Here is a 20,514-nt window from a genome sequence, read left to right as displayed (position 1 = left end):
TCGATATTGGACCTCATCCCGCTATTACAACTACCTATCACGAAATTACAAAAAAGAACCAGCAACAGCTACTGAAACTATTTTTAAAAATAATATACCTACCTATAAATCCACTAGATTTTCCCAAAACTAATGATGCGCCATGTTCTCCACAATCGATCGATTAACGATAGTAAAAATTTTCTTAACAGTTTTTTTTTCATGGAATATCAATGCAATATTTAGAATACAATGATAAAGCTGACACCTTTATTATCACGAGATTGCACCAATAAAATTATAATGCCAGCTTTATAATTAATATAGCAATAATCCTTGGATTGTTACGAAGTAGCCATCAATATGATCACCTAATGACAATTTGAAGCGATGAATAGATCTGATGCTGGCGAGTGGTCTAGGAGCGCTTCGGCATCGGGCGGTGAGGCGGCAGGCGGCAAGGCCAAGGTTGGAGGAAGGGCTGCGGTGCGGGCGCGGGGCGTAGCTCGGGCTTAACGCTCCGCGCGCTCCCGCACGCACCATTCTGCACCAAGCAGTCGACTTTGACGGTTGTACAAGCGCAAGGTAAGCGGTGGCCACTTTCAACTGTAGTCTACCTACCTGATAACATCCGTTATGTCGCCGCCGCCCGGTTGTGATGTGATATCGTATCTCTTCGACTGTTCGATCTGTTTATTGAGTGATAACTTAAATCATTTTGAAGATGTGAAAGATAACGTTGAGTGTACTATTTCATCGATAAGATGATGCGCCGCGGAAATTCGAGTTGCATTTAAATTTCGCCCGCGAAGGTAACTAACTGGCAGTTTGAGTAGGGGAAGTTTCCCTCCGAAAAGTTTTGAAGCGGTATCCGAAGGGCGGGAAGCGTAAGGCCGCGTGCGTGCTGCGTACCGCGTCCGCCGCGCATCGATCCACCCCGCACCCTCACCACTCCCGGCACAGATACATTCATTTCGGCTAAATATCATTCCATCATCGCATTTCAGTATCCTGCATTCCTTTTGTTTTTTTGCTGTAGTTCCGACTTAGTGCATGGTTAGCGACTAGTTTAGTAATTGGTATATTTGTGAAAATGGGTGGCTGTGCAACGAAAGAAAACAAGGAAAACAAGCCGGCGGACGAGGGCGACGGGTGCGTATCTCCGGCCGGCATTTATCCCAAAGCAGTTCCGGCGAGCTGTGATTATTCATCTTAATTTATTTACTCTATCCTGCATTAACCATTAAATAGTGACCCCTGCTATAATATTATCCCGTATCGTTAAAACTGCATACTAGAACTAGATTCTTTGTGATGTGAAATAAAAGGAGACAATGGATATAATGGTTATCCATCACAATGAGATGTGCTAATTTTCTTTGAAATATCATTGAGGGTGTCAATATTTCAATAGTTTCCAAAAATAGGCGTGGGTACCTACAATCCCTTTTATACTAATGTTACGTTTTTAAAACCAAAAAAAAATATATCTTAAAGGTCGATGTTTATAAGTATTTTATATAGGTTTAATTAATTATTTAAAGTGAAAGGTCATGGAATCCCTAACACGATTGCAAAAAAACTGCAATCCTACCTACATATAAATAGATAGACTGATGTTTGTCATATGTAGTATTTCATTGGACAAAGAAATATTAAATGCATTTTCGGTGCATTTCTGTATTCATCTCTATTCATTATTCCTATTTATTTATCGGTGACTATGTATTCAGTCTATAGATACCGGCAAAATACGTAGTCCGGTATTTGTAGCACATGAATACCGTTAGTAATTGATATGAATATGATTCGTGGAACGATAAGTCGATTCTGTAATCTGACGATGCTTAATTGTCCAGGTAGATACAGTCTCCAATGAAAATTGATGCAATAAGTAATAAGAAACTCGCGATAACACGTTCGTCGGCTGGTCGCGAGTGGGAGGCGCGGCTGCGCGCTTCGGAGCAGCACCGGTGCGCAGTGAGCTGACACATCCGTTCGACTTGCGCGTGTCGGTCAAGGCGACCTCTGACAAAATTACGTAATTCTATCACAAAATCCAGTAATTCTTGGGTGTGTTCGGAAAAACAAATCCAATCTGACAGTCCGCGCGTAACAACTCCCTTACCCGTAGTTGTTAAACCCCTCTCGTTAAACATTCAGTGACTTGCTTTAATACATCGCCATGAATTATAAGCTCAAAGTCACAATTCCGATCGTGGTTTGCGGCGGCGCTGTGTTAGCATATTACCTCATCAGGCGGTTCGTAATTTTTTATAAAAATACGTAGTTCTAGTTTAGTGGTGCATGAACAAATAGATTTGAAATTAAATATTTTTAAATCCAAACGGTATTTTGTGACTCAATTCCGCAGTTCAAAATTAGTATAAAAGGCGCGATTTTGAAATTAAAATATGCCATCGCTCGATTTAGAAACAGATGGAACGTCACTAATTTTTGATATTTAAAAAAATATAAAAATTTGAATGATGTAACGAAACGAAATATCTATAGGCCGCGCTTTTCTCTTGGATTTTGGTTTTTTTAAATATTGTTAAGAAAAATTAAGTGAAAATGTGTACTCGAGCGACATGTTCAGCTTTAAAAGCGTTAGAACTATTTTGAATTCGTTTTCTGGCATGAATTATGTTTGATTTAGCGTATTGAAAGTTTTTGTTTCGTTTGCAGAAAAGCCGCAGCAATGGTGGACGCAGCAACCCTCGAGAAATTGGAGGCTGGCTTCAACAAGCTCCAGGCCTCTGACTCCAAGTCGCTGCTGAAGAAGTACCTCACCAAGGAGGTGTTTGACGCTCTTAAGACCAAGAAGACCTCCTTCGGCTCTACTCTGCTGGATTGCATCCAGTCTGGTTAGTTCTTATTCCTACTTATAGGTTTTATGTATGGTGTCCTTGAGGCCAAATGTTATGCAACAATTTTCTTTAGGCCCTATTTCTACAGTCAAGCTATAATTGAGCAACTGCATTCATTGTATCAGCTTAATCCTACTTAATACAATGAGTCAAATCTAAAAAACCTACTAGGTAGTTCCCCAACAACTTCCTGGCCGGTCACATAGTTACATAACTGTGTCATGCCCGGTATTTCATAAACATTTTAAGTACCTACCTACGGTACTTTCGTACTATAATTACTTCATTCTTTTACTAGGCAAAAACTAGCTATAATAAAGATACAGGAGGGGAAAATTATATTGAATTTATTAGGTATTTTATGCTGCAGCCATTCAGTACTAATTTGAAGTCTAATAAGAAACATTCAGATTCTTGTTAGGAAAAAGTATTGAAAGGTTTATAATAACCTTTCTACTTTGATGTTTTTTACATTAGGTAGGTAGGTACATAACTATACTAAAACTCGTACCCATAGTCTACTGGGGTGTGCAGGGCCACAGCTACTCAAAATTCGATTTTTTGATATTATTCTAACTAGCTAATACCTACCTAGATTTTGAAATAAGATAATTCATATTCACTTTTTTTTAGTTTTATTTAAACATTATACTTTGCCCCTAAAGCAACCTTTTTTCATAAAAGTAAGTATTTATGGAACTATGTGTGATATTATTCTTTTTCTTTGAATATAGAGCATTCCATATTAAACTAAAAACTCACAATGTAGGTACTTAAAGACTTGCTTATACTAACAATTTATTTAATATTATGTTATACCTACCTATTTTGTTTTTCCCCCCCGTTGTCCATACCTAGATCTTTGCAAGAGTTATTTATAGATATCTAGTCATTGTAGAAGTGAACTTTGTATACACAAAATTAGGTAGGTACTTCTTACGTGTGTTGATTATCTTAGAGTATTATATTATCTCATCACAACTAGATAACAAAATAATGATAGCTGATTATATTGTTATTTTAAAAAACTAATCATGAAAAACAATTCAGTTTTCCTTTTACTATCAATACATTGTTTGTTTTATTCAATTAATAAAATGTGGTAGGTAGGTAATGTGCTAATTACAGCAAAGAATTAATATTTAGCTAACAGAACAGCAACAACTTAACCTACTTGTTTCTTTAAAAATGTGGGTAGTTGAAATATTAACAAAATACTTCTACATTGCGTATTCAACATTGAAATTGCATTATGATGTTTGTTGTTCCAGGTGTGGAGAACTTGGACTCTGGTGTCGGAATCTACGCCCCTGATGCGGAGGCGTACACCGTCTTCGCCGACCTCTTCGACCCCATCATCGAGGACTACCATAATGGCTTCAAGAAGACCGACAAGCACCCGCCCAAGAACTGGGGTGATGTCGAGACCCTTGGCAACCTGGACCCCGCTGGCGAATTCGTCATCTCCACCCGCGTGCGTTGCGGCCGCTCCATGGAGGGCTACCCCTTCAACCCCTGCCTGACCGAGGCTCAATACAAAGAGATGGAGGAGAAGGTCTCCTCTACCCTCTCCGGCCTCGAGGGTGAGCTTAAGGGTACCTTCTACCCTCTCACTGGCATGTCCAAGGAGGTCCAGCAGAAGCTGATCGACGACCACTTCCTCTTCAAGGAGGGTGACCGTTTCCTCCAGGCTGCTAACGCCTGCCGCTTCTGGCCCACCGGCCGCGGCATTTACCACAACGAGAACAAGACCTTCCTGGTATGGTGCAATGAGGAGGACCATCTCCGCCTCATCTCCATGCAGATGGGTGGTGATCTGAAGCAGGTGTTCAAGAGGTTGGTGACCGCCGTCAACGACATCGAGAAGAGGATCCCGTTCTCGCACAACGACCGCCTCGGTTTCCTGACATTCTGCCCCACCAACCTGGGAACCACGGTGCGCGCATCCGTGCACATCAAGCTGCCCAAGCTGGCGGCCGACAAGGCTAAGCTGGAGGAGGTGGCGGGCAAGTACCACTTGCAGGTCCGCGGCACCCGCGGCGAGCACACTGAAGCCGAGGGTGGCGTCTACGACATCTCCAACAAGAGGCGCATGGGACTCACCGAGTACGACGCCGTCAAGGAGATGTACGATGGCATCGCTGAACTGATCAAAATCGAGAAGTCCCTGTAAGCTACCGATCTCGCTATCAGTATTTTTTGTATTATTTATCGTTTTCGCGTAAGTATTGGATGTTGGTTGTGCTGGCGGCACCGGGCTGCGGCGAGCGCGGCTCTAGTCAGTGACGCCCACTATACTGTTTCGTAAAAGTATTTTCTATAAGGAAATGGAAAATAAAGACAGCTAGCGTTAAGACCACACCTTGTTTTATTATTTATCCTGTAACACCCCATAGACTTACATGAGGAATGCTATCATCACGAATCTCGTGTGTAACCGAATTGTTCTCGAAGAGACCGACCGATTCTGAAGAAAGTACCTTTTAAATAGAACGGTTATAACTATACGGTGTGTCGGTGATTAAGCGTGAATCACCTGATGGCCCGCGAAAAAGTAAGATACAGGCTTCGGAGGGCACGTGTTAAGGATTTTTTGTTATTTTCTTTAATCTATAATTTAGTTCCGACCGGACACCAACAGATGTCGCTGTTCGAATTTAGAACGCGGTATCACGGTATTCTCGTCAAGCCACGTAAGGCAAAGGTATTTTTGCAATAAATGCAGTTTTTTTGAAGAAATCAGTGTTTTATTTAGTGAGTGACAGTGTAGTGAACATTATGGTCCTTCGAGACGGATTTAGTGGATAGTGATCTGTGGATATTACAAGTCGAAGTGAAAATAAATAAACTTAGAAAAATCGTGTGAAGTGATATTTAGGACTTAGACAAATTACTGGTGAAAAAGAACTTAGAAAAGTTTACGTTGTGGACACTTAGAATAATTTGCAAAATTGGACTTTAACTTTTTATTGATTACGGGACTTTAACTTTTCACTGATTATGGGACTTAGAATAATTTGAACAAGTATTAACTCTAAAAATTCTACAAGTGTTGGTTTATTTAACTTAGTACAAAATGGGTGATATATTATTGGATCTTCAAGAAAAAATAGAAAGACTATTAAGTAACTTTAAAAAGACTCCTGTGTCTCGACATAAACTTAGTTATTTGGAAACAAGGTTGGAACTGTTAGAAGAATATTGGGAGAAATACACAAGTGAATACACTAGGTTATTAAAGCAAACATTAAGTAAGGAAGAAAGCAAAACACTTAAGGAATTATATAATGGAATCGAAGACAAGTACGTAGAATTTAAAGAAACATTAAAGGAAGCTATTTCATTTAATAAACCTGGAACGTCACATACAATTGATAAAGAGTCAGTAGTTTCTTCGGTATCGTCAATACGGCTACCGCCTATCAGTCTTCCGGTTTTCTCAGGAAACTATCGTGATTGGATTCATTTCAAGGATTTATTTAAATCATTAATCGACAACGAGCCCACATTGAGTGACATTCAGAAACATCACTATTTAAGATCGAGTTTGAAAGGGGAAGCGGAACAACTACTTCGCCACTTTGATGTCACTGCAGCCAACTACAATAAGGCTTGGGAAACTTTAGTCGAGAGATATAGTAATAAGAGAATCATCGTTAACACAATCCTGAATCGTCTTCTTAATCAAAGAAAACTTACAAATGAATGCCCCAAAACTTTAAAGGAACTTCTAGATACTACAAATGAATGCATCAACAGTCTCGAGAATTTGGAAATAAGCACAACGGACTGGGATCCTATCATCGTACACATTACAGTATCGAAGTTAGATATAGAAACTCACAAATGCTGGGAACAATCACTTGGTTCATCGACGGACCTACCATCTTATAAGAAGTTAACATCATATTTAGAAGGACGATTTAGAGCTATGGAAATGATACAGACAACATATATGAAGGAAAAGAAAGAGACACCACGACAATTACCACAAACCATACAGAAACCGAAGAATATAAAGTCATTCACCTCCGAAGTAAACTCTGTCTGCACATACTGTAACAAACCTCATTACATTTGTCACTGCACTGATTTTACACAACTAGAAGTGGAACAGCGTAAAGAATTTGCAAAAAAGAATGGCCTATGTTTCAACTGTTTAGTCAAGGGCCATCAACTGAAGAACTGCCGACAACACACTTCTTGCAAAATTTGCAACCACAAACATCATACGCTGTTGCATACCGATTATTTGATAGCGAAGTCGGTTGTCACTGACACCAATGATGAAGAAGTTGAAACCACAGAACCAACACAAATTACTAGTCTGAAAGTAGTAACGGATCATACACAAGTTGTACTAGCTACGGCCCAAGTTGGTGTCGTAGATAGAAATGGAACATTGATCAATCTGCGTGCCTTAGTTGACCAAGGCTCCCAAGCTACTTTCATCACCGAGGCTGCGGTTCAATTTCTCGGATTGAAGAAAACGCCATTAGAAGCAAATGTTACGGGCATAGCGAACAACGCTATCAAATCACGACACATTGTCTCATTGGATATACTGTCTCCATTAGACTCGACACATGTTACTCAAGTAGATGCGCATGTGCTCACAAAGTTGACGCCGTCATTACCCAAAAGAGAAATCGATCTCACTCAGTGGACAGGTTTAACCACAATTACATTATCGGATCCTCACATGCATAAACCTGGTCCCATTGATGTCTTACTCGGCGCTGATGTTTATACGTCGATTCTCCTGGAAGGTTTAAAACGATATGGTTCTCTCATAGCACAAAACTCAAGATTAGGATGGTTAGTGTCCGGCACTACCAAATCACAGACTGATTCACCTCCTCAAACTATAGTAGTATCTACGACCATGGTTGAGATGGATCAGTTGTTACGAAAGTTTTGGGAGATCGAAGAATATCAACCACACGAAAAGCCTTTGACACAATTAGAGAAGCAATGCGAAGACCATTACCAAAAGACACATACAAGGAATGAAGATGGACGTTACATTGTACGATTACCATTTAGAGACTCACACGAAGAGAATTTAGGAGATTCAAGACAGATAGCAGAAAACAGATTACGACATATGGAAAAAAGATTCATACACAAGCCAAAATTTCGTCAAGATTATACAGATTTTATAGAGCAATACCAAAGTCTGAATCACATGGAAGATGTAGATCCAGATGAAGAAGCAGATCACAAGGTGTACTATTTGCCTCATCACGCGGTTATTCGAGAATCCAGCACGACCACTAAACTTCGTGTCGTTTTTGATGGATCCGCCAGACCCTTAAATGGAACAGCCCTCAATGATGAGTTGCTTATTGGACCGGCATTACAACAGGATCTTCGAGATCTCATTATTCGTTGGCGCACACACAAGATTTGTTTACTCGCTGATGTGAAACAGATGTACCGCCAAATACTGGTCTTTAAGGAAGATGTCGATTACCAGCGCATTCTATGGCGCTCGTCGCCGCAAGATGATCTCGTGGAAAAACGGTTACTTACAGTTACTTACGGCACTTCTTGTGCTCCGTTTCTGGCCATTCGCACCCTTCAACAATTAGCCCAAGATGAGACCCCTAAGGATTCTGATCTATTCGATATTATTAACAATGACTTTTACATGGATGATTTGTTGACTGGTGCCAGTGACGAGGACGGAGCTAGAGATTTACAAAAGAGAATTACGGATGTTATGAATAAAGGTAAATTTGAAATGCACAAGTGGGCATCGAACAGTCCAGTAGTTTTAAAACATATTTCGGAGTCGGAAAAGGTCACAAGGGAAAGTATTGATATTAAAGTTAAGTTAATTAAGGCACTCGGGATAAGATGGAATTCTACTCTTGATGTTTTTGAATTGAAACTTGATACTTCACAGCAGAGCAAACCTTTTACAAAAACTACTGTACTCTCCGATATCGCACGAGCCTTTGACCCTCTGGGATTCTTGGGACCAGTGGTTATAACAGCAAAAATATTCTTACAAAAGTTATGGTTAAGTGGTGTGAGCTGGACCGATGAATTTCCTCCGGAACTGGCGTCGGAATGGTTTACTTACAGAGAAAAGCTTGCTCACATGGGCACGTTACATCTAGATCGCTGGATTCACACCCAATTCGATTGTTCAGAGCGCGTTGAAGTTCATGGGTTCAGCGACGCTTCCTGTCTTGCCTATGGCGCTGTTGTGTATGTTAGAGTGATTACATCTCACGGAATTTATGTTACGCTAGTACTCGCAAAGACTAAAGTCGCTCCAGTGAAACAAGTCACTTTGCCACGATTGGAACTGTGTGGAGCAGTTCTTCTCTCCAAATTAATAAATGATGTTAAAACAAGTTTGAAGCTCAAGGAGGATTCAGTTTTTGCGTGGACTGACTCAATGATCGTCTTATCATGGCTTAGGAAAAATCCAAATGTATGGAAAACCTATGTTGCAAATCGCACTACGGAAATTCTGAATGTACTGAGTAGTGATCGGTGGCACCACGTCAAGTCAGCCGACAATCCTGCAGATTGCGCTTCGCGAGGCATAGACCCAGAATTATTAAAGGATTGCGACTTGTGGTGGCACGGACCACGATTCTTGCGTGACTCTGAAAGTATTGCATTTTCACAAGTTGATGTTCCTGAAACTAAGTTAGAGAGTAAAGTCAAAGTTCTTGTTAGTGTTGGAGTCGATTGTGAAGATGAACCATTTTCCTACTTGAAAAAATACTCGAAGTTACAGAAACTTATTCGTGTGACTGCCTACTTATTTAGATTTGTGAAGGTTTGTAAACAAAGAATTGAAGCCAAGAAAACTCACTGTGATCTTGCACCCTTACCTCAATATATTACCGTTGATGAGTTGAGAAACGCCATGAATGTTTGCATACGTCTGTCTCAAACTTGCTTTTATCAAAACGAAATCCAAATATTGAGGAAAGGAGGCAAGCTTCCGAAATCAAGTAAATTAATTTCTCTTGCACCATACATTGATAAAAATGATATTTTACGTGTATCGGGACGCTTATGTAATGCTCATGTTAATTTTAACGTGCAGTCCCCAATTGTCTTGTCAGCTAAGTGTCATCTGTCGTTATTGATTATTGGAGACGCACACATTCATGCGTTACACGGTGGTCCTCTACTAACTCTCAATATTGTCCGCCAAAAATATTGGATAATCGGCGCAAAAAACTTGATACGAAAATCTATTCGTCATTGTGTTACTTGTTTTAAATATTCTTCTGCTTCGATTAACCAATTGATGGGTCAATTACCATCTTGCCGTGTTACTCCTGATAAGCCTTTCCGCAATAGTGGAGTGGATTACGCAGGCCCATTGACTTTAAAATTATATCCTGGACGATGTCAAAGAACAACTAAGGCATACATTTGTTTATTTGTATGCACCGTAACCAAAGCCATTCACTTGGAATTGGTTAGTGACCTGTCATCCGCGGCCTTTATTGCTGCTTTTCGTCGATTCACGTCAAGACGTGGTCACTGCCGCAATCTCTGGAGTGATTGCGCTACTAATTTTGTAGGCGCGTCAAAGGAACTTGATTGTATGTTTAAAAATCGAAAGTCTACAGTAGTTACCGAAATTGCTGAGATGCTTGCCCACGACAATACTACTTGGCATTTTATTCCTCCGGGCTCGCCACACTTTGGTGGATTGTGGGAGGCAGGTGTAAAATCGATTAAAACCCATCTCAAGCGTGTTATTGGACAGACTTGGCTCACTTTTGAGGAGTATGCCACTTTACTATCACAAGTCGAGGCTTGTGTAAATTCTCGACCTCTTTCTCCAATTCCGAGTTCAAGTGAAGATATTTGCCCTCTCACCCCTGGACATTTCTTAATCGGAGAAGCCCCACTTCATGTTCCTGACGAATGTTTGGAGAATGTGAATGTTACGCGTTTGGAACGTTGGCAGATGATTCAAAAGATGATTCAAAATTTGTGGTCGCGATGGAGTTCTGAATATCTGACAACTCTCCAAAATCGATACAAATGGGCTGATCGAAAGGCAGAGCCTGAAATTGGCACCATCGTTCTTGTTAAAGACGAAAGGCTTCCTCCTGGAAAGTGGTTGCTGGGTCGTATTCTTGAGAAACACCCAGGACGTGACGGTTTAACGAGAGTAGTAACTCTTAAGTTTAAGAATAATATTTTTAAAAGGCCAATTACTAAAATTTGTCCATTACCAATTGAACATTAATCGTTCGGTCTCTGTTATCTTATCAGTATGCAGACTGTTTATTTAAGATGTGTTTAGTGACACACGTTTTGTTGTATTTTTTTGAAGGATTGGTTTCCCTCTTCTAAGGACCAGTCGTCCTTGGGGGCCGGTAATGTTAAGGATTTTTTGTTATTTTCTTTAATCTATAATTTAGTTCCGACCGGACACCAACAGATGTCGCTGTTCGAATTTAGAACGCGGTATCACGGTATTCTCGTCAAGCCACGTAAGGCAAAGGTATTTTTGCAATAAATGCAGTTTTTTTGAAGAAATCAGTGTTTTATTTAGTGAGTGACAGTGTAGTGAACAGCACGTAAATCCGTTTGTCCCGGCCATAAAAAAGCTCCACCAATCCGCATGGTGCTCCATACCCTCCGGTTGATTGAATAGAGGTCTACGTCCAGCGCAGCAGTGAGACGTATAAAATTATAGGTTGTTTACAAAGACCAAGTATTACTTGATCCTTGCCTTGGTTGTTTATTTAAAACCAAAAACTCATTTTTTTTTGATATGGCACATTTTTCTCATTAAGGGCAACACATACTAGTGTTGTAACTTGTAAGTATTCAATGCCACATGACTGCTAAGCTGTATTTCTAATATAATAATGACTTGTTCAACGAGTTTGAAAAATATTCAACTCATAAGAAACTAAACCTATTACATTACAGGACAACAAATAACACCCTGTTTAGAAATATTTCCGCAATCATGAAACCTTAACTTTCATTTAGTTGTTTAACAATAAATGACACTAACGTTAGGTATACAGTCACCTAGCGTTATTTCTCTTACCTTAATGGAGAACTGTATATAACTGCTACTTTACTTTTGGAGCAGCTGTCGCCAGTGTTGCCAACTTAGTGGATTTTCCACTAGATCTGGTGGTTTAGACATGTGGTTCGGCGAAAAAATATTAGTTTTAGTGGCTAGTGGATTTTTTAGTGGATTAGAGTCCTTCCAGTTAGCGGTAAGTGACGAATTTAACCACTAACACAACCGAATATGGTTTATGAGTTACTTGAGCGAAAGAACCAATATAGTTTATTTATTAGTACATAATACATACAATAAGTTTCAGATTGAGTAAGATCAAGATGCCTAAGCCACAGTACACCCAAAAGTTTCGTGATTGTTGGTTACGTGACCCAGTTTTAAGGGATTGGTTGCAAATAGTCGAAAGCACTGGTGATCCAGTTGCTAAGTGCAAATTATATGGTATATTATTAAGGAATCATTATTAATAATAATTGAATAATTTACCCTGTCTCTAGCACGTCTTTACCTACGACGCGGCGCTAAAGAGGGGGAAAAACATCCCACGATCTGATTGCACTGATTCGGCTTTGGGTTGTCTAGTGATTCTATAGTCTCTGCTTACCCCGGTGGGAAGTAGGCGTGAGTTTATGTATGTATGTATGTATTTTATCTAGTGAAATTCTGGTGGTTCGAGAGACCGCTCAGTTTTAGTGGTTTCTGGTGGTTTGCACGGCCGCATTTGGTGGGCTGGTGAAAATAAAGTTGGCAACACTGGCTGTCGCTGTCAATGTCATTATTGTTTTAAATTTAAATCGTAAGCCAAAGCCGGAAGGAGATTTTGAATTGATTTGAATTTGTTTCGAACCTAAATCACAATGGCTACACCAAAACCTGAAAAAGAATTACATTTGCCATTATCGCGAGTAAAAACTATAATGAAAAGCTCGCCAGATGTGGATGCAGTTGGTCCGGAGCCTTTGTATTTGGTCACTAAAGTTACAGTGAGTATGCCGCTGATATAACCTAAAATTACATGTCTTTTAAGTGAATTATACTAAAAAGAATACATTTAGTTTTTGTATATGCCATACTAATAGGTAATAAAGATGTAACTGAACTTCTATGTTGATTTATTGTACATATATTGTTAGATAAAAGTGAAAAAACATTGACAAATTTCAGGAACTTTTCGTCATAGATTTAGCGAAACGGGCGCACAAAAACATGAAAAACAACATGTTAGAATACAAACACATAGCCGAAGTTGTTCAGGAGGACGATACTTTGGATTTTCTTAGAGAAATAATGCCGAGGAAAATAACTGTGAGGCAGTTTAAAGAGATGATGGCGAGGAAGTCAAGAGGGGGCCAATCTGACGAGTCTAGCGAGGAGTCGAGTGAGGAGGACAGTAGCGAAGAGACGAGCAGCAGTAATAATGAACAGGACTGACGTAGGAAGAGACCGCAACGGTATAAGGCCAAAAGTACCTATCTTTGAAGAAGTTATGAGAATAACCCTGACAATTTTACCAGGCTCATGACTTCTTCTTAAGACATGAATTTAAATCTTCTCATGATATATGATGTGGAAAGTTGATAGTGACTGAAAACTACATCGGAAGTTGGCAGTATAACATTCCTTATTGGTGTAGAAGCTATGAATTTTCTTGTCTGTGTGTGTGTGTGTATGTTTTTTTTATTAATGTAATGTATTAAGTTAATGTAGTATTAAAATACAAGTGAATTTATTGTAATGCATTTGAATACTCGGATTTTAGCTAAAATCAATATTGTTTTTGTTTACAACCAAGTTTTTTAAATTTATCTTGTATGTCTGCCGTCTATTACTCAAGACAAGACATGCATAATATTGTTGACATACATTACTTTCCATATGAATATTATCATCACCTCTTCTTTTTTTTTCTTCTAATCCTTTTATCCCTTGTTGGCGATGGTGGGCCGTGGATGTAGGGCTTGAATAAGAGATATCCACTCCTCGCGATCTTTTACAGCCTCTGCAGCTTGCTCCCATGACATGACGAGAAAATGAACAAAAAAAAATATGATTAAATTATTAGAGTTACTGGAAAGGCAAAATAAGTGTAAAAATATCCTAAAATAGGCTTTATGTTATGTTATGATATGTATTGCTTGACATTGAAATGGAAAAACAATGTAATATTACATTGATGTCACGTAAATTGCATAGGTAAAGATTGAGCACCCCTGATACCGGGCAGCAGCGGTATCAGTACTGGTTTGAGGCCGAGGAAATGGATTCTGGTAGGGCTCTAGCTAGAACATCACCGATTGAGAAATTGGTCGGTGTACTGCGGAACGGAAGGCGATTGGGGCAACCACCGTTCTACACGCCCTATCTATGGAGTAATGGCGATTACTCCACCGACAAGAGCGCAGCTCTTAAATAAAGAGAGAGAAAGATTGAGGCTTTGTCCACCCCAAAAAAAAACAAAAACGGTCGCGAGTTTATATTCTCTACGTCGTACCTACGACTATATAGAACTAACATAAGGTCGCTCAACATAGGCATTTGTTTCGGACATGGTCGTTAGATAGCAGCACTTGACCGTAACAAGATGTTTTCGAAATATTTGCCATTTTCGCGTTTGTTGGGAGTTGGTTGGGAATGATTTTACATAAATAAAATTTTGATGAGCGGCTACTGCATTTTTGTATTAAGAAGTAAAATGATAATATGGTAGGTTTTGTTAGCCGGAAGCGTTCAGATAGGACCTCCTCTAACCCACGCACATCACAACGTGCGTGTTAGGGACCATTGCCGTGTTTATCAAAACTTACAAGTCTACACGTTCACAAGCTACAAGTTACTCTCAAGTACGTTTAAATTACGTTTCTCAAAAATGTTGAGGGATTGACACTTGTAACATGTCGAGGGTTAAAAGGCAAATGGGTTTAAGCGACATTTTGGGCGAAATTGAATGTAATTTACAAGTGTACGTAGTTCTGATAAATACATTCTTGTGATAATGACTATTTTACAAAGAAATTTCTTGTAATACAGAGCTTTTGGTAAACAGGGCACATATCTCATAATCCAATGAACGTTGTCAAGAACTACGAATTGGTTATTCTTAATAGATTTTTTAAAAACTTATTACCATATACCTACCGGCTGAATTATGGTGGCAAATCATCGTATTTCAAGCCGGAAACAACTTATACATTTGATATAAATATGTATGTATACCTACGTGAGTGAAACCCAACACACGTTTGGCCTGATTTTTTTTAACATATCTACTTATGTATTATGACATTGATGGGTTGAAGACTTTTTGTTACTTTTTAGAGTTAGGTTTGCGGTGAACCACAGACCTTCTGTCAGAGGCCATCGGCGTTTATTTACGCACTTATTGACAACAATTACGTTTTAGACTTGAACTTATTACCTAGTTACAAGTCCATTTAGTTTGTCTATTAGTATGTAGGTGCTTAGATATCTGTAAAAAAGTCTAACCTGGCTGAGGTGAATGATGGTAGGTAAAACCGTTTAAACGATCACTGATCCCGATTCCTGCAGACATCGCCTATTTTTTTTGTTTTTGGGTTGTTGACCAATATAAAAAATTGTGAGGGTTTTTAAATTTTCTGCCTAAAATTAACTGTCAATTACCCGTCCCTTTCCTTTTCGGGAATATGAAAATGACAGGTATAACTTAAAATAAAATTAGGTGTCCGCAGGAATCTGCGGTACTGAAAAAAATCGGCGCCCGAAGAAACAACGCCCCAGTCGACCTAAATCCAGAGTTATGAGGGTTCAAAAAATCGACGAAGCGTTTCGAGAAAAGTGCCCTGCGCCTGCGTTTCGCTTCCCTCGTCTTGGCGGAGGCACTACCGTGCTCCCAGATGTTCTCAGTATACCTAGGTATAAAAAGTAATTTGCTTACTAGGGTCAGTGTTAATGCGGATCCTTGAATTTGAACCTGGTTATCTTAGACAATTATCTGTAAGTAGGTACATAGATAATAATCATCGGCGACGATAGTAGATGTTGCTCGAAGAACACGCATGAACTCACGCGCACGATCCCTATCTGGGTAAGCAGAGTAACTCGTATAAGTCGACGACAACATCCGAGTGACTTTTGGTATTGTTGACCAATGTTTTACTTATTTATGCAGGGTGTTAGTGACATAATAATAAAAAAAAATAATAAAAAAGTTTATTTAGGTAAAATCACACCGTCACAAAAAACACACACAAACACAAAAAAATCAAAACAACACATCGCATCGCATCGCATCGTGATCGTGTGGAATCACATCGTGACGAAAACTTTGAGAAATGATTCAAACCATGATTCGGAGTTGATATCAATTTGAAAATTGCATTGGGTCATAAAATACCTCCTAAATAGACTCTATAAATCATCTGGAAAAGATGTATTAGGCCTGATGATGATGATCCAAACATAATATCCAAGTTTATCTACACTGTTATTTATTTACACTGGTGTACTCTGAGCACACAGATTTTGAATCTAATTTTGATTTTATCGATAAAACGAACATAACTACTACCCGTGGTAGCCCAATGGCGCATCCACACATGCCGCCGGCTTATGCCGCCGGGTTTCAGACCGCCTTGCCGCTGAATGCAGGCCGCCGGCTTTACAGCAGCAGCAGTGCTCCGTATCGAAGCCGCAAGCAAACTGCCGCCGGCAACCAAAAGCCGCGCGTGCCGCGGCTGAGATGCGGCAAATGCCGGCGGCACGGCCGCCGGCCATGCCGCCGGGCATGTGTGGATGCGCCACAAGAGGTAGAACGCTTGCCTCTCACTTTGAGGTTGCAGGTTCGAATGAGTATCCAATTTATGTTTGGGTCACAAATGATTATCACGTGCTCAGCAGTGAAGGAAAATATCGTGAGAGGAAACCCACATTCCCGAGAAATGCATTTTCGGTGGTAGGTGTGTGACCTAACTTGTATTGATCTGGTTTTCCCTTCGCGGGTTGGAAGGTCAGACTGACAGGCGCTTCTGTAAAACCGGACAAAAACGGTCTTCTTCCATCGTGTGGGTTGTGAGGTGGAGTGCCAACCTCATCACTCCTGGTGTCAAGGTTACTATTGAGCCGCCGCAGAGCAGGGGCCTTTCCCTGATATGGCTCATGTAACGACTACTTATTTACATCAGTAAGTTGTAACCGGGACCAACGGCTTAACGTGCCTTCCGAAGCACGGATCATCCTACTTTCGGACAATCTGGTGATCAGGCAGTGATATCCTAACCAAACTAGGGACCACAAAGTAATTTTTGTGATATGTCCCCACCGGGAATCGCACCCGGGACCTCCGGATTGTGAGCCCAACGCTCAACCACTGGACCACGGAGGTTGTTAACTAGGTAGGTACATACACATATAACGCAGTAGAATGATAGAAAGATAATTACAAAGTGTTGTAAAGTGATGTAAAAGTATTACAACTTCGAGTAACTTGTTTACTTTTATTTATCATTCTATTTTTGGAGTAAGTAGATCGGTTCGATTGCGTTGTACATTTCGTTTTCTTTTTAACCGACTTCATTATTACTTAGGTACCCATTTTGATCGAAATGTCGACAGTGGGTGATTTATTTTGATGTTGCAGTAGCTTAGCTGTCTAAAAGCAATAGCAGTAACAGTATATTTATCAGTTACTCCATAATAGTAAGTACATTCATAATGTTATATTTGACAACCAAAACCTACTAAGTGAGGATATAAGTTGTGATAAATAGGCCTGCATTTTATCGGCCTGTTTTTATAATAATTGTTAATTATTTACACATTTTGAACCTAATTATTAAATTAGATGGTATTATGTAGATACGTGGTTATTATCTTGAGTGGAAGCGTGGTCACAATTAGTTTGGCCGGTCGACTGCGAACCTGCAACCATCCGCTTACTACACCACACTATGTAAGGGCTGCGTCACATTACCCACTCTAATAATCAACCAGGTACTTTACACGCCAAATTGCTTCATTTTGTGACTGTTTCTGTGTTATTCTGGTACAGAAATCACAGATTTTCGCGTCATACTAGGCACCCTTAGGCCTCATCATCATCATCATCAGCCCATTAACGTCCCCACTGCTGGGGCACGGGCCTTCCCTATGGATGGATAGGGAGATCGGGCCTTAAACCATCACGCGGGCCCAGTGCGGATTGATGGTTATTAAGGCTGCTAATGCAGCCGGGACCAACGGCTTAACGTGCCTTCCGAAGCACGGAGGAGCTCGAGATGAAAACTTTTTTTTTGTGGTTACCCATCCTATGACCGGCCTTTGCGAAAGTTGCTTAACTTCAACAATCGCAGACCGAGCGCGTTTACCGCCTTACCTTAGGCCTATTGTCTTCAATTGTTATACCGAGTGAGAGCCTTCCGCGCTCCTCATTTGTCTAACTTGTACATACTTACTTGAGTAAATATACTTGTAGCCGGAACCGACTGCTTAACGTGCCCTCCGAAGCACGGATCATCTTAATTTCGGACGATAGTGATCAGTCTGCATTGTCCAAAACTCGTAACCAAACTAGGGATGACAAAATGTTTTTTTTTCATAAACATTATAGTTAATAGTTGTGTTGATACAAGTGATACCGGGACCGGGTGAGAGCCCTCAACGAGCCCCATTTGTCCGGCTAAGTAGTGAATGCCATTTGCGGCAAATGTACAATAAGTCATGTCAACAAATGATACATGTGACAGCCCTATTGCATGTGCTGCAAACTCATTACCTGCGTCACTACACTGGTGGGTAATGCCCTTTCTTTGGAACCCCCGCCTTCCTCCGTTTGCCAATATTTGCTTTCCTGTCAGTGGTAATATGCATAATTCAGAACGTCGCCTTGTAGTCAAAACCACGTTGGCACCTTTTTAAAAAAAATCTGCTAACAAAATGAACCTCGCAAGAGACATGTAGTTCGGTCTACAAATACCTCAATAGGGGTTGTAGAGTGCGTGAGAGGAATCCTAAGGTTTTCCTCAGGAATTTGATCAGGGTATTTAGGGAGTTAATTACTAAAAGTCCTGACGTCTAAGGGGCGAGCTGGAGGGGGGGAGCGGTCCCAATGCCAGTTTTAGGTAGGTCTTGTTTTACCCGGATTGAAAGAGAGTAATTCAAAGAGATCAAGGTTTTGTTTGTTGGTAATCCACCTCACAACCCATCCAGAAGACGAAGGTTTTCTTGAAGACAATCACATTCTGAATGTGATTTTTAAAAAGGCAAACTTTTGGGGCCTACAATAGGTTCGATCGCAGTGTAGTGGCCGACCAATTCTTCCCAAGGCGAAGGTGATGGAGAATAATTAAAACAGTAGTCAGTGTCCAACAAAAAGCTGTAATTTAAACTTCGCTACAGAAAAGTCCAGAGCCGAATGTCAGTCTCATTCGCATAAATAGACGGCGACAAAACTTCTTAGGGTTGAAATGTAAGAAGGGGAAGCATTGCACATATGTAAGTAAATGTAAATACCTAATATACAAAAGTGTTTACCTACAGAAATCACTCGAAAAAAACACCCAAAAGTCATTTTGTGAGACTGTCCATTGTTTGGTATAGGATTTTACAGGTCTGAATCACCTGATTGTCTGAAAACATAGATTCCGTGCTTCGGAGGGCAAGTTAAGCCGTTGGTCTAGGCTATTAGCCGTAAAAATACCTCCACCAACCCGCAGTGGAGCAGCATGGTGGAGTATGCTCCATACCCCCTCCGGTTGATTGAGGGGAGGCCTGTGCCCAGCAGTGGGACGTATACAGGCTATGTATGTATGTTTATGTTATGTAAACACCTACAGACCTACATAATTATTATTATCTGTTGTCCAAAGGAAGATGTTGTTAGCTTTGTTATGCCAATACGCGCATCCGAACAAAGTTTTCGTAATTGTATTTGAACACCTTCGACTGTATACTATCGATAAGGGGGCCAAGTGCAGTTTTTTATGGATTTTGGTTAAAATATTTGAACATGTAACGTGTCTTTAGTTTTGCGAAAGGCAAAAATTTAATTATCTATGTACTTATTAAAACTCATGTCACATCTCTTTTGTTGCGTATTTCTTGTTCTATCGTGTGGTTTTTTCAAATCAATTCAATTCTTTATTCATAATAAATATTACACGTCAACAAATATTTCGATGAGTAGGTACACATTATATAAATTACTTTACAATATTTCAATATTACATCACAATAAAATCATAATAATATACAAATTAAGTACATCGCTATATTGTCGTCATCCTAATTTTATGTTATTGAGAAACTCTGTTAAGTCATAATAGGCTTTATGAACCAAATAATGTTTTAATTTATTTCCGAAGCATGCAATGTGGTTTTTGAGGAGGATTACCAACCTCAGCAACCCTGGTGTCAGGGTTTTTATTGAATCGCCAGAGCAAGAGTACTTACAGTCATGGGCATTGAGCAATATAATGTACCCACTTTAGGACTCTCTCGTAGTAACATAATATTTGACATTTAGTGAGACTTACAGTTACATTTAGGGAGGAGCTCGGTGGCGCAGCGGTTAATGCGCTCAGTCTGCGATTGTTGAAATTAAGCAACTTTCGGTCATAGGATGGGTGACCACAAAAAAAAAGTTTTCATCTCGTG

The 20,514-nt window shown here is 40.0% G+C and overlaps 3 protein-coding genes across 4 annotated transcripts; all 3 read left to right on the top strand.

Annotated features, from left to right (window-relative positions):
- Positions 1-408: 408 nt before the first annotated feature.
- Positions 409-5,208, top strand: LOC126378565 (arginine kinase). 2 transcript variants are annotated; one of them, XM_050027011.1, is made up of 3 exons: positions 409-564; positions 2,668-2,846; positions 4,121-5,208. In XM_050027011.1, exons 2-3 carry the CDS (start codon positions 2,681-2,683, stop codon positions 5,020-5,022), a joined length of 1,068 nt encoding a protein of 355 aa, XP_049882968.1. In that variant the 5' UTR covers positions 409-564; positions 2,668-2,680; the 3' UTR covers positions 5,023-5,208. The 2 variants fall into 2 exon arrangements, with proteins under 2 accessions (XP_049882968.1, XP_049882967.1); XM_050027010.1 differs by lacking the exon at positions 409-564 and adding an exon at positions 1,962-2,241.
- Positions 5,209-6,786: 1,578 nt separating this feature from the next.
- LOC126375688 (uncharacterized) lies at positions 6,787-9,082 on the top strand. Its single transcript, XM_050022785.1, has 2 exons — positions 6,787-8,655; positions 9,011-9,082. Exons 1-2 carry the CDS (start codon positions 6,787-6,789, stop codon positions 9,080-9,082), a joined length of 1,941 nt encoding a protein of 646 aa, XP_049878742.1.
- Positions 9,083-12,666: 3,584 nt separating this feature from the next.
- On the top strand, positions 12,667-13,777 carry LOC126379072 (chromatin accessibility complex 16kD protein). The gene is made up of 2 exons (XM_050027638.1): positions 12,667-12,869; positions 13,051-13,777. The coding sequence occupies exons 1-2, from the start codon at positions 12,744-12,746 to the stop codon at positions 13,315-13,317; spliced, it is 393 nt and encodes a 130-aa protein (XP_049883595.1). The 5' UTR covers positions 12,667-12,743; the 3' UTR covers positions 13,318-13,777.
- Positions 13,778-20,514: the final 6,737 nt, after the last annotated feature.

Source organism: Pectinophora gossypiella, chromosome 2 (genome assembly GCF_024362695.1).
Source record: "Pectinophora gossypiella chromosome 2, ilPecGoss1.1, whole genome shotgun sequence".
NCBI lineage: Eukaryota > Metazoa > Arthropoda > Insecta > Lepidoptera > Gelechiidae > Pectinophora > Pectinophora gossypiella.
This window is presented reverse-complemented; position numbering and strand designations above follow the sequence as displayed.